At 42.7% G+C, this 24,420-nt stretch overlaps 1 protein-coding gene across 1 annotated transcript; it reads right to left on the bottom strand.

Moving 5' to 3' along the window:
- Nucleotides 1-1,156: 1,156 nt before the first annotated feature.
- LOC136427595 (cytochrome P450 3A8-like) lies at nucleotides 1,157-16,456 on the bottom strand. Its single transcript, XM_066416561.1, has 14 exons — nucleotides 16,300-16,456; nucleotides 15,299-15,395; nucleotides 14,601-14,659; nucleotides 14,055-14,151; nucleotides 12,542-12,664; nucleotides 12,123-12,211; nucleotides 11,770-11,918; nucleotides 10,817-10,944; nucleotides 9,255-9,351; nucleotides 7,903-8,063; nucleotides 7,605-7,693; nucleotides 6,838-6,975; nucleotides 5,939-6,101; nucleotides 1,157-3,877 (listed from the first exon to the last, which is right to left on the bottom strand). The coding sequence occupies exons 1-14, from the start codon at nucleotides 16,368-16,370 to the stop codon at nucleotides 3,785-3,787; spliced, it is 1,554 nt and encodes a 517-aa protein (XP_066272658.1). The 5' UTR covers nucleotides 16,371-16,456; the 3' UTR covers nucleotides 1,157-3,784.
- Nucleotides 16,457-24,420: the final 7,964 nt, after the last annotated feature.

Here is a 24,420-nt window from a genome sequence, read left to right as displayed (position 1 = left end):
CTGTTGTTCCAGATTGGCAGCTCGAGTGGACCCTGTATATCAGAGAGTACTTCAGAGAAAACAGCGATGTCGCCACAGCTCTGGAGGAACGTTATGCTGCCAACGAGGTTGTGATGTCCCTGTTACAGGACAGGTTCTTCTGGCCCTGGGTGTGTCAGTACTGGTCTGTATACAGGGATCTCCCATGCACCTTGTCCAAGGCTGTCGCCTACTGTGTCGATCATGGAACTGTGCGTGAGTACATGACATCACAAGGCTTCTCCGCGTACAGCGAGTTCTTTTCCTCCACGCTGGACGCCTTGGAGGCACTGCCGAACGTGACAACAAGTACGGACAGTGTGCTTCCATGTCATCCCACATCCTTATCGCTATCTAAACGGACTCTGTCGGACAATGATGTTACCGCTCTGGTTAACCTTTTCCCATACCTAGAAGGAACTGGCAAGCTCTACATGCTTAACTGCAGGGTGTCAACAAAGGCAGCAACATCAATAGCTGAGCGGCTTCACCTCCTGAGCAAGCTGACATATCTTTATCTAAATAACAATAACATTAGAGATGATGGCGTTAGAGCGATTGCAGAGACATTTCCCCACCTGAAAGAAATGAGAGAAATACACATTGAAGCAAATTCAATAACCAATGTGGGAGGAGAAGCCATGGCGAAGAGTCTAGTTCACCTGCAGGAGCTACAGAAACTCTACTTGCGGGACAATGAGCTGGCTCTCAGTCTCTCCTCACTGGCAAAGGCCTTCGTCAACATGTCGAGACTGGAGTATGTCGACCTGTTTGGCGTGACGTGTAGAGCCGTGTCATTCCGCATGGCGGCGCAACAAGCGCGAGACGCTGTCCACACCATTGCAGGACAGGTATACAATTTGTCGCGCCGCACTCCCCTGCTGTACGATGGTTCTCGGGCAAGAGAAGGCAACACCCAGGAACTGGCATGGCAACGAGTGAAACAGGAACTACAGACAGGAGTCCGCATTTCAAGGGGACAGTTGACGGTGTGTTTACGAATCAGGCTGTTGGAAGAGTAATGGGACAACTGTGCATTGATGTGGGAAACAGTCGGTGTAATACCTTAACTTGTCCTAAAGAAAACATAACCTTCTTGGCGACTGCAACATATCAACATGGTAACCTCACAGAGGGCCTGTGGAAGGCAAGGTAAAACAGTCATCTTTATTGACACAAATCAGGAGATAATTTGCATAATTAATGAGTAAAGTTTAGAAATCTACACATCTCACCAACAACCCTTGATTTTTCAAACTGCACAATCTTTTTGTCTCCACCAAAACACAAAAAATGCTACTTATGTACATACAACAAAACACACAAAAAACTATGAACATTAAATAGAGGTTTTGGGCATCTGAACTATTGTTATGAAGATTTTAAATGATTAACTGTAAATAATAAACCCATGTGATATGGAATATGTTATTATTCCCATCAAATGAACTGATAACTATATGAAATATAGCGATTGATACAGTTGTGTTTTTCACCGCATCTTAATGTTATTATCTTGTTTAGTTTACATTCAACCTCATCTTCCTATGCTTCTAAACTAAATATAGTGAACCACCTTGTGATAAGCATATGAAAAATGCAATTATTGTGCTCCAGGCAAATATGAAAATATCACAACAATGCTTTTTACAGACATGCACAAACTTAAAACTAAACCCAGCGATTGATGGTAATGTTACCTGTCAAATTCAAATCCAGTGAGTTATGAAGAAGGCCAACGTTGTCTAGGGAATATACTAGTACAAGTAGAGTGGTCTGCATAGAGTTGTACAATCAATGCTCTATGCTGAATCTAGAAAGGCAGCAACTCTGTGTTACATTGAATACAAGCAGGATGGTTTCACTTTATACAATATTCAGCCGCCAATAACACTTAACGGAGAATGCACTGATTACGCTCTATTAGAGCGATCAGCCAACAAATAACGTGGAATTGGAATTGAACATCTGATTATTACAATCATACGTAAAAGGGCATGAAGGCCCCATGTAGTAAATATCAGTGCATTTTTCCTACCAGTATTCGAGTTTTGAAGTTTGTTTATCACGGTTTATCATCACCGCGAAAAAAGCTGTTGTTATCATTTATGATTCCTTCACTTGCCGCCACAGTGAATTTAAAGTTCAGTGAAAATGTCAATTTTTCTTTAACTGTGAAATTTTGCTACCATGAAGATAAAGTGAATTACAGTATCTAAGAAGAGATATACAAAGCATCATGTATCTTCGGCTCCTTCTCATTGAAATGTGCAAAATACTGTTACAAGTCTTTTCAACATGATATGAGACAAATTACAGGCATTGCTTTCTCCCTTTTCTATGTTTAACAAATGATTAGTATTGCTTGATGGTTTTGTAGAAATTACAGCCACCCCTTTAACGTTAAAGCAGCTTTTGCCTGAGAGGACATGAAAGTTTAAAAAGTGGCCGAAAATGTAAAAATTCAGTTCCGAGAATGGAACTCAGGCCCTTTGACAGATCAAGTCAGATCGCTCCTGTCACTTATGTTTTACTGTAATGACTGTAACATATGTTACCATTGTTTGATGGTATCTACATTATTTACTTGACCTGGTGTAAGAAAGCTGCCCAGTTTGTAAATGCCATCTTACCCCTTAAATATGAAATTAGAAACTTTTAATCCTTCCAACGAAAAAAAATGGTGTACTTTTGTAACATCCATTACTAATAATGGATGTTACGCTTGCTTATGATACCTACATGTTTGTGTCAAAGAAAAGAATAACATTTTTTTTGACAATCAGTAATGGAGATAAAGTAGGTACAGTCTGCCTGAATAATGATCTGATCTATTTTTAGAAAATAGATTTGATAATTTGCACATTTTACTGAGAAGGAGCGTTATGATACCACGTTCAGCACCAAGGACATAACCACACGTATAAGAACATAACATTTTGCTTTGCCAGTTGTACTTTAGGCTTGCAAAAACAAATCTCATTGTCATACATATCACAAGCCCATTATCACTACTAACAAGTTCCCCAATTGAATATTTCCATGTCTTTCAAAACTACAGGTGATATGACCATATCAGAATACAGACTAGTATCAAAATAATTTACACCCCTTATAATTTTTCATTAAACTTGTTCTTCTCTAAGCTACGCCTGCCATTTTAGAAACAATGTCATTGATAAATATAATAACACATATCCCAATACTTTTTGTGAAATTGTGAAATTTCATGGTTCTAATTATTTCTAATATTGTTATAAAATATGTCTGTAATTTTCTATTCATACATAGTTGTTAAAGTTCGCAGTTATGGTTTTACAAATGATATCAAACCAGAGTTGGTCTTGATTTACAAGTGACACCAAAATGAACTTTTCAAAAGTGACCCAAATTTCACGGTACTACATATCATTCTTGGGAAAAGCAATAAATTTACACAGGGTAACATTTACTAACATAATTCCATCAGGGTACATAATTCCGCCATCCTGATAAGATACGTCCAAACAGATTTACAACCCAATGTAAATTAAGTATAAACTGTAGATCTACAGATCTCTCAAACCAATATAAAACCTCCTTGCTCAAACCCTCTGTTTTTCAAAGTGGCAGATTTATGTTATAATGGGGCGGATAAATGTCTCCACATGTGTAGTGAATTTTAATAGATAGATAAATAAATGTTAATGGTGGTTATAAATAGCTTTGAAGTATGAAAAATTTAGTTGTCTTCTTACTATGAAGTCTTGGGTTTGACTTGATGAAGTCAGTTGCTGTCTTGGTTTATCAGCTCAACTTTCAGACGAATGCCGTTTTCTGGAGTCGGAAACTGGTTGGCCTTCTTCATCTTCAGGGGTATCTATGGAGGGGTACCAAGGATGAATAAATGTACATGTAATGTAATCAAACCGTGCATTAGTACCATAGATATAGAAACTTACTGTAGAATAGCAATATAGAATGATCTTGTATTCATGTATACCTTTTGTTTTACCTTACATTTGTATTTCGACATTGTTGTCAACATGCAATTAGCCTACGGGCATGAATTTGCAGTAAACTATTATTATCATAATTGTAATGTTACAAAACTGCAAGTTTGAGTTTAACTACCAGTAAACATTCCTAAACCTAGAAAATATAAATTCATTTACATTTGTGAAGGTTTTATTTTGCAGTCACAAAAGGAAAAATTACTTTTTTCAATTCGCAGTGGAAACAATTCTATAGTACAGGGAGACATATTTGTGGTGTCATGAGTTTATGGTGGGGAAGTCACCACGGAAATTCCTAAAATAAAACCTAGTACAGTCAAACCTGCCCAAGGCGACCACCCGGGGGACCGAGCAAAAACGGTCGCGATGGACAGGTGGTCGTCATGAAGAGGATTCCAATCATAACATGTTTCCAGGTCGAGGTGTTCAAATACAGTGTACTACGTAGATGGATGGAAAATTATGTGATTTAGACAGCATCACGCCCACCAGGTTCAATTCTCATTGACAGAAAGATCCTACGGAAATTACATTTTCTGTTATCATTGTAATATTTGTATACCGTGACATCGTGGACAAATGTTCGTCATAATTTTGACTAAAAAGCAGCGCACTCCCGCATTCACACGTTACGTTAAAGTAAGAGTACACACACACACACACACACGCATATAAAATCTAGGTTTTAAGGCCTAAGACAAATCCCTAGAAAACACCTGCTGACCCCAGCCTTCTTTTGGGCGCCGACCGCTGGATAAAAGCGGCAAAAAGTTTTCGATCTGACAACTGAAAGATGAAAACGGAAAGTTGTGATACCGCCGCCGAGCACGCGACCGCATCGAAAGATAACAAAGGTAACGATTACAAGCAAGCAGCGTCCAATAAAGGTTTGTGAGAGTCATGGAAATAACGAGAGAATAAGAATATTAATTTCATCAATAACGAGAGTACAGTATTCTAGATATTCACAAACACAGAAGCGTCGTGTTTTAGAAAAGTCAGCGTTATGCCGCGCTGAAACAAAGATGGCGTCGCGGACCAAGGAACAACATGTTTGGCCGACGTTTTGCCCTCCGCCCCGGAGTCATTTTCTGGCGGAATTTAGTAAGACAGAGACACATTTTTGTTGAAAATACAAGAAATGGATAGTAATTTCTGTGAAATCTGACTTTTTGACGCCATGCACTACGTGATCGTTTTGAAAATTGAGTTCAAACCGAACCGAGCCTGCGGTAAACTATAAGATTACGATGAGCACAACAACATCGATATTTAAGTATTCACAATCCTTTGTATTTACAATGTTTATAGTGGGAACGTTTTATTAAAACACTTCATGGAGGAAGTTGCTATTCATATATTTTTCTCCGTCAAGGTCTTAAAAGCATTTCCGTGAAATCCGACAGCAAAATCCGATGTCACCACACGCTGGAAAAACGTGGTCACCATGGGCAGGGATTGTGCCCTGTGCGGTCCCAATTCGTGGCGGTCGCGGTCGCGTTGGACGGGTGGTCGCCTTGGGCAGGCCTCTTAATGCTTGTGCCTATGGGGAAAATTTTCGGGACCGAGAAAAAGCGGTCGCCATGGCCAGGTGGTCGCGTTGAAGAGGTGGTCGCCTAGGCAGGTTTGACTGTACATTTGAATGGTTTATAGTATATAAGTATGATTCAAAAACACTTCAGTTAAGATTTAAGAAAAAAGAAGCAGTTCTACTGCAGTGCCAAAAAGGTATGCTAGGGGGCTCACAATCGCGTCCAGTTTAAGTCAAGTCCTACTGACATACCAAATATGATGACAGTCTATCTGACACTTTTCCATCAATAACAACCAGAAACTCATACACAGATAAAAGCGATTGAAGATACTGTTTTTTATATAATATCACTATATATACATAATATCATCATATAACGTTCTGTCCTCACATCTGTATCGGGTGCAGTCGTGACGCGATAATTCATGAGGATCTTGGCCAGTCCAACCTTCAGTTCCATCATGGCCAGCCTCATCCCGATGCAGTTCCGTGGTCCCGCGCCGAATGGCAGCCAATCGTACGGATCCCGCTTCTCTCGAGCTTCCTTGGTGAACCTGCGTCGATACACCATTGGTCAGATCTAACGACTGGCGACCAGTTAAATTTCTCCACAATATAAATTCACCAACTCAATATATACTTTCTTTTTCTTTTCTACTTATTCAACAGACTAAAATGTAGCCTTTCTGGGCATGAATATGCAATAAAGATCATTGCCTATAATACAATGCTAAACTTTTTTCAAACACTAACGGTATTCACGGATCAAATTTTCAACGACCACTGTCGCCTTCTTCAGGATCAATAATGAACAATCACTGCCGAACGTGAACTCTGTTGTTTCATTGACTTTATTATTTGACAGTCGGGAAGCAGAGGCTAGGGCAAGGGACAGGACTGCTTGGAGGATCCTCCTGGAAAGCAAGGGGCCAGTTTCTGGCCTGAGCACGTAGGCAGGCAGGACTTTATTGACACATGTCTTTACGGATAGGTGACGTCAGCAATTGGTCTAATGTGCCAAGAAGTTTATAACGCCCACCGTCTCTGTTTAGTGAAGGCTGGAGTGCCCTGATGTATATGGCCTCCTTTAATTTATACCTCTCATAAAGGTCATTATTGATCCTGAAGAAGGCGACAGTGGTCGTTGAAAATTTGATCCGGGAAAATTTGATCGGTGAATACCTTAGTGTTGGAAGAAAGTTTGGCATTGTATTATAATGATTACTACCGGTGCAGATGAGCTTCCATGATAAAAATCATTGCCATTGTCATTTAAAAGGCTCTCAGCACCTTTCAGGGATGAACTTCTTCGGTTCGGGCCAGCGTTCGGGATCGTAGTGGATGGCAAGGACGGGCACCAGGACGAATATGTCCTTTGGGATGGTCAGCCACTGAACTTTGACCTCTTCATCAGTAGTTCTGCCGATACTGGAACAATAGATACGACAACGTAAAATTACCCGTCATTCCAGAAGATCATAATGTCAAGAGTCATCCCGTCAGTAATTTTGAGGAACACTAGAGACGGGAGTGCATTAGATCAAATTTTACGAAATTAGGGAAATTCGTATGAATTTCATAAAAACGCGCATGAAGCACCATGCAAAAATGAACAAATGCTAGGAAACATACATGAAACACTGCCAGCAAAATCGTAATAAACTTGGCAAAAATGCAGTCTTCTTTATTCTGGGTCACGTGACAAAGCGGGAGATTTAAGATGGCGGCGACAGTACCAACAGCGTTGTCAAGTGTTATGCACAGCAAAATAAAGAAACGAGATATCAAAACCGGATGTTCCATTGTAGTACGGCAACAGGCCTCTAGGTGGCCTATAATCTAATCAGTTTGAGGTCTCATCAAGACCTACCCCGGCTACCCACATACCAAATATCAAGCCAATCCATCCAGGCATTCTCTAGTTATGCTGCTCATCCACACACAGACACACACACACACACACACACACAAACACACACACACACACAAACACACACACACACACACAAATGCTACCAAAAACATAACCTTCTTGACAATTTAGGTAAAGAACGAACTTTGGTGCAGGAGGGTACATCCGCAGGGTCTCCATACAACACATCTCAAGGTAGGACATCTCATGCGCTGCCTCATAGTCTACCAAGTCCTGTGGGGGATAAAAGTGTATTTTAGACTTTTTTATCTTGAACAAGTATACTGTAAAATTAATGCATTTAAGTTTTGCAGTAATTTGATTTCATGGTATGGAAAAAAAAGGAGTAGTGCAAAAAGAGTCACACTCTGTCTTCCATGAACAACGACAACAACAACAAAGAGTCATGCTCTGTCTTAAAAAACAACAACAAGGAGTTGTACCCTGTCCTCCATGATCTTGTTGACCTCTGCCCTCGCCTTGTCCTGTTCTTCCTGATTGAGCGCAAAGTTGTACAGCACGAAGGCCATCGTACCGGCAGTGGTCTCGTAACCCGCAACAAAGAACAGGAAGCCATTGGCAACAACGTCATCTCTGGTCAGAGCTAGATTTATTCAGAAATAACAACAGAAAAGAATTTCAAAGTTAAAGAAAGAAATCAAGATAAAGGCAATTGCCTTATTTTACAATCAGCTCTTTCTGACCTTCTTGCATATAAGGCCATGTTGATTTGATTAGCTGGATGACATCCACACGTGCATCAATTTTCGTCCGTTTCCAAAAATAAATATAAAGTATTCGGACATACTAAAAATTGTAAAAAGCAGCTTCAAAATGAGAAAATACAAGCTGTAAATTGCCAAAAGATATTTTGGTAAACGGATGATATCATTTAATGTTGTAGAATGCTAAGTTTTGAAAAAACAAAAATGAAGAACCTAACATTATATTTTGGTATACCATATTCCATGTGTTAAGTTTTGTTTATTATCCCTGACCACATAGATTTCATAATGAAGGCAACTTTTTTTTGCCAAACTTTTTTTATTTGCACGCTCGCATCAGTTTTGGGGTCCCCAGAGGATTTCATCCATATAATCAAATCAACGAAGGAAATGAAATATTGTTTTTGTACACATCGTAACACAAATAAATTTGACAATTACAAAGTATTAACTGTAATCACAGTATAGACATGACAAACTTTCAATGTACATGTACCTTGTTTTTCTTATGTCAGTTTTTTACTAAACAAATACTCGAGCTCCGGGACCCAAATTTTTAGTGTTTTGTAAAGCTTTAATTGTGTTTGACACTTGTGTGACTGCTTGGTACAGGCACGAGCCACCACTTCACACTATAACCGGGCGCAACCATAATTACTGTTCATTTTCTATTCGATCCAAAACCAGGTCCACTGATTTTTTCCGGTCATTTTTTTCCGGACCGGTCCAACAAGAAATACCAGTTTTGTGCCGGTATCTACCGCTAATGTCACATTCAAGCCAATATCAACCAGTTTTCTTGGTTGGACATTTTAATTCAAAAGTCTTCATAGTGTCAACCCACAGAGCAGAAGTAGCCGGCGACCAGCAATTAACCCTCAAAGGCAAGTAGGTCAAACCCTCACATGACAGGGAACAAGGGGGGTAAGTGGAAAGACCGGTACAGTACAGTACAGTACACCTGGTACGGTGTTCCCCATTACCTCTTTGCCTAACCCTCAATCCCAACCTACCATGGTAACTTGTGTTGGTTATCGTAAATGTTTATGAGTTATGAAAGATTAGCATACCATGTTTCTGTCCGTGCAACTTGACACCATCCTCTGTTTGGTCATCTGTGTCTTTGTGAGCGTCCATCATCAGTTGCATGAAGTCAACTCTGCCCTTCTGACATAGGAATACAGGAAATAATTTAGGACCTGCTTCTTTCGTTCGTTTCCTTCGTTTCAATCAATGCATCCTCATTGACGTGAAGCATGATGCTTTTTCAAGTAGCTAGTGGTAGTGTGATGCGGCTTCGCTACACCGGGTCAACCCTACTCTTCTCGATAAGTGTGTTGGGTTCTTTTACGTGCAGAGGTTTGACGCTTGAGGCTAATGCCTGAAGCTCCCTCATACACGGGGCCGCTGGCTTTACGTCACCATCCGAAATGACAAATGCAATCCCTTACAACATGTACGAGCTGGAGTAGACCCCAAGGATCAAACTCGGGCCCTAGGATCCACGGAATTTGATCTAGATCTACATGTAGAAAGCAGCGGGGTTGCATTTGAAAATTCCATGAAAAGAACTTAGATGGTCCAATATTGCATCATAGATATCATAGTTATCAATACTGAACACACACTTATTCACTCTGTCCAGAGGATTATACATGTACCAGGGGGCTTCATAGAGACTCTGCTGGTAATGTCAATGCTTTACACTTGAAATTCAGAAAGGCAGTCACTACGTATCATTTTGAATTCGAGCAGGCTGGCTTCACTTTACACTAAATTTGGGGTCAATTGCACTTCTTGTATAAAGTATACACTGTTAACGCTCTGTGTCGAATTTGAGCGGTCAGGCTACGAATCACGGATTACAAATTAAAACATCTTATTACATCTATGTAAAACGGCATGAAGAGCCCCATGTAGATTGCCATCAATGCTGACTTCCTACCAGAATTTGAATTTTGAGGTTATTCAAATTTAATGGACAAAAGAAGGAAAATGTATCTTCATGACAATACATTCAGCACCAAGGACATAACCCCACAATGCACTCCTAACATTGAACATGTGTACAAGGAAACAGCCATGAGAATTATAGCTGAACTAATATATTTCTTAGTTCAGCTATAATTTTATAGAACTAGGGGGGTGCATGTGGCATTGCGGTGGCTACACTGGGTATTTGGACAAGAATCCAGACGTCCTGGGTTTGAATCCTGACATTCCCCGTTGACGTTGTGCCATTGGGAAAGGCACTATCATATTCATAAACATTATAAAGGCACTACATGCATATCGTAATTACAAAATATAAAAGGCGCAGAATTAACAAGCTATCTGCCACCCAAAAATCAAGACCACAGCACGTCCAGGTCAAAAGATACAAAAATTGAAGTTCTGCTGCAGTACCAAGGTCACATACCAGGGGGCCCAAAATCGATCTTGACCTTTGGCTTCACAGCACCTGCCCACATACCAAATATCATCGAAATCCATCAAGAGGCTCTTGAGTTATGCTGACTGGAGTGGTGCGGAAACACAAACAGACAGACAGACAGACAGACACACCCAAAACAATATCTCCATTTTTCATGGAGATAATAAAAACGTAATTGAGTTAAAAACAAGGTCATACCTCCCCACTCTTCTGTCTGATCCCGATGAGCTGGTCGAAGATGCCATAGAAGAAGCTGGTGGAGTCGCTGGGGAAGAGGTCAAAGTTGAACCACTCCATAATGGGCTTCATGATGGAAGGGAACATAACTACAAATCAAGAGGAAGAACAACGTTATAGTGGAACAAGAGTTCAAGGGTATGACTTGGATACTTTATTTCCTCCATTATCTATCATACGCCTCTAGTCTGTGAAGCACTTAGAGTTTCTTGTATGTATTGGTTCATTAATTATGAAGATTAGCTTTATTTGATTCACATTTGTCCTGAGTGTCACTTTATGGTGAATGTTAGGGGTGAGTACAGCTGCAGAAAATTCAGGTCCAGGTGCAGGTCCACTCTGAAGATCAGGTCTGGACTTGAACCTGGACCTGATTATATAGTGAGTAGAACGATCATCATATTTTGGAGACACTTTGACTCAAGACAAATTATACTCGGCTTGCTATCTGTAAATGAATCCTATAACATAATGTCTTTAGGAAGAGAGTGATAATGGTCAGTTAATTTATCATTTAATTAAAATCTACTCTGCTTATTTATTAAATGTTTGTTCAACCTTCCTGACTTCCTGATTTCATAATGAAGGTATTTCACAATACATTACATTCTTTTTAAAATACATTACATACTATTGTACTACAAAGGAAAAAAAGACTACCATTTGAGACCGCATATTAAACATCATAACATCTAAAAAATATAATTCTACCAAGATACATGATTCCGCCACAATGAAAAAATACAACCTAACATCCCCCAGTGTAAAGCACTCCTGTATATCTAAACTGTCCATACCCGGGGTACTGCACTAGAGAACTCTCAAACCCACTATTTTTCAAAATGGCGGATTTATGTGACCCGGCGGATTAATGTCAATGGAGGTTAAACGTAAAGTTAAAACTTTCAACACACTGAACAACAGAAGACTTGGGTTTGAGAACTCCACATTGAAAGCCTTCTTTCCCATCACGACAAAGGGGTCCTGTGGGTTGCGCTGAGAATCGATCTCGGTACCAAAGGCAGTCCTGGCGATCACGTCCATGGTGAACGCACCTGTCAGTCTGAAATCAAGTTATGCACAATAATAATCATGTATTCTGTTGGTTTTCGAATTTCGAAAAAAATACTCTGCATTTGTGCATATAAATTTGGGTCAATAAAGTTATAAGGTAACCGATTACAGGGACCACTCGCACAAGGTTCCCAAATATGATATTAAAAACATATTTATTATAAGGAAAATATTTTTATGTAAAAATACTGACTCTTTGGTGTCCAAGGATTCCCCTGTTTCTGCAAACTTGGCGACATTCTGCACAAGCTGGTCAGCACAGCTGTTTATCGCTGGGCCCATCTGTATACAAAAGACAAAGAAGAAGACTTAATCTATCAGCACAGGTGTTTTTGACCTGTTTGAGAATTAATCTGTCTATGTTTCCTGTCTATACAACGCCATGTTGATATGATTATATGGATGACATCCGTGCGCGCATCAATTTTCGTCCATTTCCACCAAAAAACAAATTTTCTACCACACTGTAAATATCGTAGAAAGCAGCTAAAAAATGAGTAAATATGTATAAGCAGGGGGTTAATTTGGTGTGACTGGCTCTTGTCAGGGGAAGGAGATCAGACTTTGCTATAGTCTTAGCAGCAAACTTACTTATTATACATGAATACATACCATCCTCAGTTTGCCCCCACTGAAGGCTGGACTTAAGGTGCTCCGTACGTCCTTCCACTCCTCACCCCTTAGATTGAGCAGCATCCGGCCACTGGGTTTTGTATTCAGACTCAGTGAATCTGTCTGGTTTGGAGAAAGGCAAATTCAAGGTAAAGCAGTCATCCTGAATTGAGGTGATGTGTGATTTTTTTTCAAGTAGCTACTACCGTAAAATTCCTATTTACGTACGCACCCCTCCTAACGTACGCACCCCCGATTTGGGGACGATTGCGGGCCTGACTCAGTGACTTGAAATGTTCAGGGGAAAAACCCTCCTAATGTACGCACCCCCTCTCCAGCATTTCGGTGGATAGTTAAGAGCTTGACATGAATGATCATCCTTCCGATGATGTTTACCGACTTCAAGGGTTACTGAGAAAATGTTTCTTGGTAGAAAATATCAAACAATTTAAATATATGTATTATTGATTCTTTATTACTGATTGATTGTGTGGTAGCATTCCACACTTCATTTGCATGAAGATGTACCGTACTCTCATGCTGATATGCGATTTTTATGAGGAAGAACCCCTCCTAACGTACGCACCCCGACTTTGGCGTCAGCCTGGAGCGCCTGCTTGCAACTTGAAAAGTTTAAAAAGTGCGTACGTAAATAGGGATTTTACGGTAGTAGTTGTCCAGTCGCTACAGCTTGTGTTCTTTAGCCTGACGCACACCGGGCCACCCCTACTCTTCTCGATAAGTGTGTTGGGTTCTTTTGAGGCTTTATGCCTCAGGCACAGGGCCAACAGTTTTACATCACCATCCAAAATGACGAATGCAATCCCTTACATATCTGAGCTAAGTCTGACTCTGGGATCGAAGGGATTAAGTTTGAGCTACCTGCATGGAATCTGCCATTTTTTGCACAGTTATCCTCCATAAGATATTTCAACAAAACCGTCCCTGCAGTTCCAGAGCAAGCTGCTAGGGGACCCAAACCTACACCACTTCTTCCTGACATCAAAAGATATCTGCCAAAAAAAAATCAAGACCGTATAGCACGTCCAGAACAAAAGGTTTTAAAAAAGGGTCTGCTGCAGTACCAAGTTCATACCCCAGAGGGCCCAAAAGCAACATTGGCTTTCATCTTCCCAGTACCAACGTACCAAATATCATCAAAATCTATCTAGAGGTTCTTTAAATTATGCTGACTACAAATAAATTCCGGGAACAAACACACGCAGTCCCCCCGAAACTATACCTCCAATTTTCATGGAGATAACAATAGCAAGATTGTTAAGTTTATTACAGGTTTGCATTACGAAACCATTGTTGGATCTGTTGGCATGTGTGGTGGCCGCCATCTTGAATTGTTAGGTCGCAGGGTAGCCATACCATTTCAATGGGATCGAGGTGTGTTTTTTTGGGTTGCTACCCTATGCATAACCTTCTCGGCAAAGGTAATAACATTTCCATTGATATAGAACGTTAACTGTGCAGCGGGGACTGCAGCCAGAAAAAAAATGTTTACCTGGCGGTTGGTGAGGGCGTAAAACTTCTTCACAAAGACCTCTCTGAGCATCTCTCTGTCAGATATGATGAGAGTCGGAGTCCGTCCAAAGAAAAACCTAGTCATAGAAGTAAAAACAATAAGAACTTGACAAATAAGGATGTTAAAACAACGCATAACCCGACATCTGCTTGGAGAAAACCCAATTACAACAGATCTACAAAAGCCAACAACATTAATGACCTGTTCCATTATTCCACGAAGATAGGGGAGTTTTCTGAAATATGTCATATAAAAACAGCTATGATGTAAAAAACAATGTGCATCATCTCAAGCAATTTAGCAGATGACAAATTACATACCAATGCAGCAAAGTTATAGCTGCGAACGTACGGACAAAACTAAACACGATACCCCTTCAGGAGGTGATCCTGCTTCCCAGAGGTAACAAACATGTTGCCATGTTAGTTTTTGATAGCTGGTTATGAAAATCCTTTCATAATCTCTGTGTAATCCTGTCCACTCAAATCCACAGCCAAAATCTCGGAAAACGTATTCTGGACTTACCCATACACTTTATCGTACTGTTGCACACGCTTGATTGATACTTCTGCATTCCAGATTCCCTGTAAACGACAATAAGCCAGTTCAAAGTTTGAACTGCCCATGTGCAGTGTGATGCACTGTGGGTAATATGTCAAAGTTGAAGGCCCCTATGACATAAACAAACATGTTTTGACATGTTAATCATTAGCACCGCAGGACTAGACAAAAACTGTTTAAATGATATACAAGTTAGAGAAAGGCCCAAAAAGGGTATCCTGCTGAGGTAGCCCTTCCTGACTAGCCTAACCCAGGTTTTCCAGAAACCCAGCATTAATCTATCTACTAATCTGTGGTCTCAGCTTGTTACGGACTGTCTTCATCATTTCAAACTTCCCCAATGGGCTCTATAGATTAACAATCACCTGGTAGCATGTCAATCAATTATCTAAAAAACAACAGTGGCAGTGTGCATGTGGGGAACACAGCCTTGTATGTATTCTTACCAGGGAAACAGGGTGTCTTCTGGGTGTCCCCTTCAGAAGGAGGGCGTTTCATTTCTTTTCTATGTAGGGCATCCAGAAGACGCCCTTATGCCCTGCTAGCTAATAGCCAGTTAGTGCTTTCACCAATTAGTGAAATTCTGGTTTTGTTTCATTTTTGAACATACTGAATGACTATAGAAAGCAGATACTGTTTTAAGAAAAAGAATCCCTACTTACGTCCTTCAACCATGTCCACAGGTTCCCAATTAAGGGCAGAGGGGTGGGTCCAGGGACCCCCATCCTCTTAAAGGTCCACAAGGGATGCACTGCATACCTAAGAAAAAGGGTAAACAATCTTAATGTAAAGTTGCTATGAAATTACATTTACTAATTGGATGAACTATATTACACTTTAACACTTATTGTTGGGGTGTCCCTGTGGTGTAGTGGTCTGCGGTTCTGTCACTACCACATCTAGTTCGTATTACTTGGAACCAGAAGGCCCGAGTTCAACTCCCGGGTAGGACACCTCTGGACAAGAGGAGCATTGAGTCATACCAAGGACTTTATAAAAATGGTACATACTTATGAAACAGTATAGAAGTTAAACACACTCCACTGCCAGTGGACTAGCCCCCTGCTGCAGTGATTGCATCACAGTGTGGCCCAGGGCTATATATGAAACGGGGATGGGCACCGCCCTATACACCTTATGGTGTGGGAGGATTTTACTAGTAACTAACTTTTTAACTTAAAACACTTATCATGCAGATTGTATTTGCATAAATGGTAAAATATGTTATCTGTTAATGTTCCACCTGCCATAGATTACAGATGTGACATCCTGATAATGGAAAACACTGGAATTATAGAATTTTCTTATGAATTATGCAAATTAAGCCATTATTTGCATAATTTGCATTTCACTGTTGTTCCTCTTTGGAATATCTAAAATAAGTTCGGCAGTTCCAAAACAAGCTGACAGGGGGCCCAAACTCATGTCCAAGAGCACGTCAGTAACTATAACCTCCTTGAAAAATGACGTAATCTCCAAGCAGATCTCCACGGTGCCAAAATCGTACAAGCTTTATAAGCCAGAGAAGCTCCAGTCAGCCAGAGAAGTTGTCAGGCAAACTCCTTCTGCCAGTTGGATACGGTCTTTGCAACCGTTGGGTCTGCTTGGAGACTAACTATGACGTATCCATGTTGGAAAATATATATTATGTATCATACTTTACCTGTAAAAGAGAACTGCTAGTAGCGCCAGCAGGACCCACGTCAGGGGGATGGGGAGAAACTCTAGGGCCATGGTGCTCAACAGGTGGTCACTTCAGTCAGTTTGAGATAAACACAACGCAACCAGTTCCCTTTCTGTACAATCGCAGAGACACTTGTTGTTCTGTCGTTGTCTACATGCCTAGCTAACTTGTTGTGCTGACGGACTACCCTGGAGTGCTCCGGAAGTGTTTACTTTGTTTCAACTTGGGTCATCGTCCGCTCGGTCAAATTACAATCGTCCGGTCAGTCATCTTGCAATGGCCCGGTTTTCAGACGGTGCGTATTGGACTGTATTTAGCCCATGTGGCTGGCGGATAAATAGACAAAAAGCAATTGATGACAACAACAACGCGTATTTGGACTATCTAAAAATGTGTCTTCTCTTTATTTGCATATCAATTCATAGTTCGTGGTTATAAACCTGCTGTTCGACTGATCTTGCTCACAGTCACTGACGAAAAGTAGTGGATGCTACTTGAAACGTCTGACCGTTTCCAAAATCATATCCAGTTGTTTGAGTAACTGCTTTTTTGGCGTATCTTGTTACCTGGATGTCTAATCTTCATCGACGTAACGCGTATTTATGTATTCATCTGATGTAACGTTAACCGTTACAGTCAGTATAGCAGCCGTAGCAACTACAGAAGGGCATTTTTGCTTGTTATTATATATATCTGCCCAACAATATATAAGGCCATGTTGATTTTATTATATGGATCACATCCCCTGGGGACCCCAAAACTGACAAACAGATTCTTCATTTTTGTTCTTTCAAAACTTCTTCCTTGACTTTAGAGTTGACTTTGGCATTCTACGACATTAGCATCCGTTTTCCAATTTTTTTTCTTCAATTCACAGCATATCATTTCTCATTTTGTAGCTGCTAATTCAGGCGATTTGCACTTACAGTATGGCCGAAAACTTTTTTGGTGAATTCGAAACGGACGAAAATTGATGCGCGCGCGGATGTCATCCCGTATAATCAAATCAACATGGCCTATTAAAACAAGCAAAAACGTCCTTCTGTAGTCGCCACGGCTAAGTCAGTAGGTACACATTCGGTTTGTGTCATTTTAATCGGATTCGACGTTTGATCTGATTCGTTTTTTGAGTGTGAACGGGGTCCGAGTTGTTGTAGTGCCTATTAACGCATCGAGGCACCTCCTCAATCACATGAACCGGGTTCGCGGAAAAATCTGGCCCTGTCTACCTGGCCTGTCTACCCTGGCTATCTACCTTTTTTGGGCCCCAAGGGTATGTTGGGGTTTGGCCTTTAGTTTTATGAGGTTTTCTTTTTTCAATCTTTAGTAGCTGCTGTTCTGGCAAACAAAGGTCCTATCATTGCCTGGCCCATCCTATCAGTTTTCTTTGTTGATCCTGTACCCTATCACACCCCTTCTATCTAGTTTAACAATCCTGGTACATTTTATTGTGTACTTAAATGTTTTTTAATAAATAATAGATTTTCTTCCAGTGTTGGTGGAGTTGCTCATAGCTGCCCGTTTCCCCCAACAGCACAATTAGCTTGTTGTCTTCTATTCAGCCCACCCACAGCTGGGATTGCCACTGACCGAGTTTTTCCTCTAGAAAATTCAATCAGATGCAAAACCCCCATGCATGCCCTTGGGGCCCAAAAAGGGTAGACAGCCAGGGTAGACAGGCCAGGTAGACAGGGCCAGCTTTTTCCGCAAACCCCACATGAACCCCCTTCCTGCGTCCCTTCCGAAGGACGAATATAGCTCCAACTGGGATGACCTTCCCCGGATTCGAACTGGGGTCTCCCAGTCACCAACTAATTGGAACAAGGAGATAATTTGTATCAAACATTGCTATTTTTTGTGATATTGGTGTATTACACAGAGTCTGTGTTTTAGATAATGATCATTACAAATGTCTGGCAAGAAAAGACGTCATAATACGTCCTGTCACACTAGTGTATAAATAATAAGTCTTTATTGCATATTCCTGTCCCGATGGGCTAAATGCACAGATGACCACACATTGTCTAGAGGATAAAAAATAAAACATCAAAAACTAAAACGCTACATTCTAACATTACAAAGTATTATTATTAAACAAACAAACTACGACTATTCTTCATCTAATGTTGATCATATAAAACAAATCAAAATTCACACATGATAACGTAAAAACATGGACAGTATAACATAGCATACAACGATGGAATGACAATAAGCGAGACACATATTGAAAGCTCCATGAAGACTCATAACGGAATATGGGTGCCATCTGTACAGACTATATATAGACCGTAATGATAGACATGGGGGGGTGGGGTTGCCAGTTATTTATCCGAAACACATAACCATCAAGAAAGGGCTGACTTGAAAGAGCCTCAGTTACAGGCACTATTTTGCCAAATACTGTGTTACCCTTTACCAAACGCATTTCGTTGATTCGTTTAATATCGTCAGCATAGAGAGCCAATGAGGGACCAACTCCGGAGTGAGGTCAATCTCATCAGCCACCTGTGAGTTGTGACCAATGGCAAGCCAGTATTCTCGTTCGTGGACGAATCAGAGACGTGATTTAGCCCAGGCGAGCCGTGTGCAGACGATTGACCTGACGAGACAGACAAGCCGAAAGTTATATCTCCATTTTTAAGGGTGATGATTTGTGAAATACGTCCTTTCCTTTGGTAGAATACGTACCATGTTTGCATTTCATTCTGACTTTAGTTAAGGAATGAATGAGGTGGGCGGGGAATTTAAGATATGCAAATTTCATTTCCATGATCTCTGCGTCCGACGGTGTAAAATAATATAGTATATATTATGTAAGATTTCTATTTTTAGATAACTGAGCAATTTTGCTGAGGGTTTGAGCTGAGGTTGACATTACAAAGAAATAATAAAGATAGTGACAAATACTGCGTAACACATCTAGTTGAACCAGCCCGAACCAGCTAAATTTTTATGTTGGAGTTTGGGCGGATGTTTCATGTAAGACGTCACAAATTGTGTGTGGATAGTGTTTAGTGCCATCAAGAAGTGTTTAGTACCATAAAAAACGTGTGTTTGTGTGTGTAATATCTATAGGTGCGCTGTTCAGAGCCAAGTGTGATTGTTCTGGTTAGTGTTCAATATAAGTGAGTGTGTTCGAATAGAGTTCAGCACCAAGGACAGGTTGCATGCTACTATGTGGACAACTGCTCTGATTAGATTGCTTTTATGATAAATGGCCTTTATTAGGATATTGAGAAACTCACAGGCAGTTTGTCATAGGTCAAAAGAATCTTCTGCAAAAGCCTATGAATCAAAAAAGTCACCTAGCATTCCTCCCTAATACTGCAAATATTTACCAGCATCTCGGGCTTTGTTCTCATGGATCAAAAGTGCCGTCTAGCAATCCTTACTAGTACTGCAATCATCAACCATAATGTAAGGGGAGGGATCACAAAATCGTGACTGCGCAGTAGGTGCAGTTTGCATACTTTTTCCTAAAATATTTTTGAGAACTTTTTCTTGGAGCCAGTTCTGGGGATATTTGGGACAAGAGATACGAGAGGAATTATGGAACATTGTAAAATCTAGACAGCAATTGTGGTCTTAGTTGACCTTGTAGGCATTGTACGAACAAAGAGCTTTATGCAAGAATCTCGAGGATATCCCAGAAAGTGAGAAATAGGCGACGCAGGTTTGCTGGGCACTGCTTCTGGAACAGCAAGGAAGTGGTGTCCAGTCTGGTGCTCTGGGTACTCCTGCACGGAAAGAGAAAGCCAGGAAGGCAGCCTCCCTGTGACCTACATGGATGTACTACAGAAGGACACAGGCCTACCCCCTGAGTCTCTGGATAGGGCAATGGAAGACAGACGTTTCTGGGCTGGCAGAGTGGTTCGAGTGGCGAAAGAAAACTGGCAATCGACATAACTGAAGTAAGTCAAGTTGACCTTAGTGCTGGATTTCTAAGTCATTTCTATGACTTTCAATGCAGGGCGGACGAGAGAGGGTTTTCTTGCCCTTAAGACGGCTGGTCGCCCCGGTGATGGAACTTTGCCTCGTCTCTGCGACCGGCTCCCCAAGACAGATCTTTAGAGGTGTCAAGTTCTTACCTGTGGCACTTTCCCTGTCTGCAGCCTGAGAAAAACACTCTCTCGTCCGCCTCCCATTGACTTTCAATGCAAAGCAGATAAGAGAGGGTTTTCTTGCCCTTAAGACGGCTGGTCGCCCCGGTGATGGAACTTTGCCTCGTCTCTGCGACCGGCTCCCCAAGACAGATCTTTAGAGGTGTCAAGTTCTTACCTGTGGCACTTTCCCTGTCTGCAGCCTGAGAAAAACCCTCTCTCGTCCGCCTGCCATTGACTTTCAATGCAAAGCGGATAAGAGAGGGTTTTCTTGCCCTTAAGACGGCTGGTCGCCCCGGTGATGGAACTTTGCCTTGTCTCTGTGACTGGCTCCCCAAGACAGATCTTAAGAGGTGTCAAGTTCTTACCTGTGGCACTTTCCCTGTCTGCAGCCTGAGAAAAACCCTGTCTCGTCCGCCTGCCATTGACTTTCAATGCAAAGTGGACGAGAGAGGGTTTTCTTGCCCTTAAGACGGCAGGTCGCCCCGGTGATGGAACTTTGCCTCGTCTCTGTGACCGGCTCCCCAAGACAGATCTTTAGAGGTGTCAAGTTCTTACCTGTGGCACTTTCCCTGTCTGCAGCCTGAGAAAAACCCTGTCTCGTCCGCTTGCCATTGACTTTCAATGCAAAGCGGATAAGAGAGGGTTTTCTTGCCCTTAAGTCGGCTGGTCGCCCCGGTGATGGAACTTTGCCTCGTCTCTGTGACCGGCTCCCCAAGACAGATCTTTAGAGGTGTCAAGTTCTTACCTGTGGCACTTTCCCTGTCTGCAGCCTGAGAAAAACCCTGTCTCGTCCGCCTGCCATTGACTTTCATGGCAAAGCAGACGAGAGAGGGTTTTCTTGCCCTTAAGACGGCTGGTCGCCCCGGTGATGGAACTTTGCCTCTTCTCTGTGACCGGCTCCCCAAGACAGATCTTTAGAGGTGTCAAGTTCTTACCTGTGGCACTTTCCCTGTCTGCAGCCTGAGAAAAACCCTGTCTCGTCCGCCTGCCATTGACTTTCAATGCAAAGCAGATAAGAGAGGGTTTTCTTGCCCTTAAGACGGCTGGTCGCCCCGGTGATGGAACTTTGCCTCGTCTCTGTGACCGGCTCCCCAAGACAGATCTTTAGAGGTGTCAAGTTCTTACCTGTGGCACTTTCCCTGTCTGCAGCCTGAGAAAAACCCTGTCTCGTCCGCCTGCCATTGACTTTCAATGCAAAGCGGATAAGAGAGGGTTTTCTTGCCCTTAAAACGGCTGGTTGCCCCGGTGATGGAACTTTGCCTCGTCTCTGTGACCGGCTCCCCAAGACAGATCTTAAGAGGTGTCAAGTTCTTACCTGTGGCACTTTCCCTGTCTGCAGCCTGAGAAAAACCCTCAGGCTGTCTCGTCCGCCTGCCATTGACTTTCAATGCAAAGCGGATAAGAGTGGGTTTTCTTGCCCTTAAGACGGCAGGTCGCCCCGGTGATGGAACTTTGCCTCGTCTCTGTGACCGACTCCCCAAGACAGATCTTTAGAGGTTTCAAGTTCTTACCTGTGGCACTTTCCCTGTCTGCAGCCTGAGAAAAACCCTGTCTCGTCCACCTCCCATTGACCTTTAATGCAAAGCGGACGAGAGAGGGTTTTCTTGCCCTTAAGACGGCTGGTCGCCCCGGTGATGGAACTTTGCCTCGTCTCTGTGACCGGCTCCCCAAGACAGATCTTTAGAGGTGTGAAGTTCTTACCTGTGGCACTTTCCCTGTCTGCAGCCTGAGAAAAACCCTGTCTCGTCCGCCTGCCATTGACTTTCAATGCAAAGCAGATAAGAGAGGGTTTTCTTGCCCTTAAGACGGCTGGTCGCCCCGGTGATGGAACTTTGCCTTGTCTCTGCCACAGGCTCCCAAAGACAGATCTTTAGAGGTGTCAAGTTCTTACCTGTGGCACTTTCCCTGTCTGCAGCCTGAGAAAAACCCTGTCTCGTCCGCCTGCCATTGACTTTCAATGCAAAGCGGATAAGAGAGGGTTTTCTTGCCCTTAAGTCGGCTGGTCGCCACGGTGATGGAACTTTTCCTCGTCTCTGTGACCGGCTCCCCAAGACAGATCTTTAGAGGTGTCAAGTTCTTACCTGTGGCACTTTCCCTGTCTGCAGCCTGAGAAAAACATTCTCTCGTCCGCCTCCCATTGACTTTCAATGCAAAGCGGATAAGAGAGGGTTTTCTTGCCCTTAAGACGGCTGGTCGCCCCGGTGATGGAACTTTGCCTCGTCTCTGTGACCGGCTCCCCAAGACAGATCTTTAGAGGTGTAAAGTTCTTACCTGTGGCACTTTCCCTGTCTGCAGCCTGAGAAAAACCCTGTCTCGTCCGCCTGCCATTGACTTTCAATGCAAAGCGGATAAGAGAGGGTTTTCTTGCCCTTAAAACGGCTGGTTGCCTTGGTGATGGATCTTTGCCTCGTCTCTGTGACCGGCTCCCCAAGACAGATCTTAAGAGGTGTCAAGTTCTTACCTGTGGCACTTTCCCTGTCTGCAGCCTGAGAAAAACCCTCAGGCTGTCTCGTCTGCCTGCCATTGACTTTCAATGCAAAGCGGATAAGAGTGGGTTTTCTTGCCCTTAAGACGGCAGGTCGCCCCGGTGATGGAACTTTGCCTCGTCTCTGTGACCGGCTCCCCAAGACAGATCTTTAGAGGTGTCAAGTTCTTACCTGTGGCACTTTCCCTGTCTGCAGCCTGAGAAAAACCCTGTCTCGTCCACCTTCCATTGACCTTTAATGCAAAGTGGACGAGAGAGGGTTTTCTTGCCCTTAAGACGGCTGGTCGCCCCGGTGATGGAACTTTGCCTCGTCTCTGTGACCGGCTCCCCAAGACAGATCTTTAGAGGTGTGAAGTTCTTACCTGTGGCACTTTCCCTGTCTGCAGCCTGAGAAAAACCCTGTCTCGTCCGCCTGCCATTGACTTTCAATGCAAAGCGGATAAGAGAGGGTTTTCTTGCCCTTAAGACGGCTGGTCGCCCAGGTGATGGAACTTTGCCTTGTCTCTGTGACCGGCTCCCCAAGACAGATCTTTAGAGGTGTCAAGTTCTTACCTGTGGCACTTTCCCTGTCTGCAGCCTGAGAAAAGCCCTCTCTCGTCCGCCTTCCATTGACTTTCAATGCAAAGCGGACAAGAGAGGGTTTTCTTGCCCTTAAGACGGCTGGTCGCCCCGGTGATGGAACTTTGCCTCGTCTCTGCAACCGGCTCCCCAAGACAGATCTTAAGAGGTGTCAAGTTCTTACCTGTGGCACTTTCCCTGTCTGCAGCCTGAGAAAAACCCTGTCTCGTCCGCCTGCCATTGACTTTCAATGCAAAGCGGATAAGAGAGGGTTTTCTTGCCCTTAAGACGGCTGGTCGCCCCGGTGATGGAACTTTGCCTCGTCTCTGTGACCGGCTCCCCAAGACAGATCTTTAGAGGTGTCAAGTTCTTACCTGTGGCACTTTCCCTGTCTGCAGCCTGAGAAAAACCTTTTCTCGTCCGCCTTCCTTTGACTTTCAATGCAAAGCGGATAAGAGAGGGTTTTCTTGCCCTTAAAGCGGCTGGTCGCCCCGGTGATGGATCTTAGCTTCGTCTCTGTGACCGGCTCCCCAAGACAGATCTTTAGAAGTGTCAAGTTCTTACCTGTGGCACTTTCCCTGTCTGCAGCCTGAGAAAAACCCTGTCTTGTCCGCCTCCCATTGACTTTCAATGCAAAGTGGACGAGAGAGGGTTTTCTTGCCCTTAAGACGGCTGGTCGCCCCGGTGATGGAACTTTGCCTCGTCTCTGCGGCCGGCTCCCCAAGACAGATCTTAAGAGGTGTCAAGTTCTTACCTGTGGCACTTTCCCTGCCTGCAGCCTGAGAAAAACTCTGTCTCGTCCGCCTCTCATTGACTTTCAATACAAAGCGGACGACAGAGGGTTTTCTTGCCCTTAAGACGGCTGGTCGCCCCGGTGATGGAACTTTGCCTCGTCTCTGTGACCGGCTCCCCAAGACAGATCTTAAGAGGTGTCAAGTTCTTACCTGTGGC

Source organism: Branchiostoma lanceolatum, chromosome 2 (genome assembly GCF_035083965.1).
Source record: "Branchiostoma lanceolatum isolate klBraLanc5 chromosome 2, klBraLanc5.hap2, whole genome shotgun sequence".
NCBI classification, from domain to species: domain Eukaryota; kingdom Metazoa; phylum Chordata; class Leptocardii; order Amphioxiformes; family Branchiostomatidae; genus Branchiostoma; species Branchiostoma lanceolatum.
This window is presented reverse-complemented; position numbering and strand designations above follow the sequence as displayed.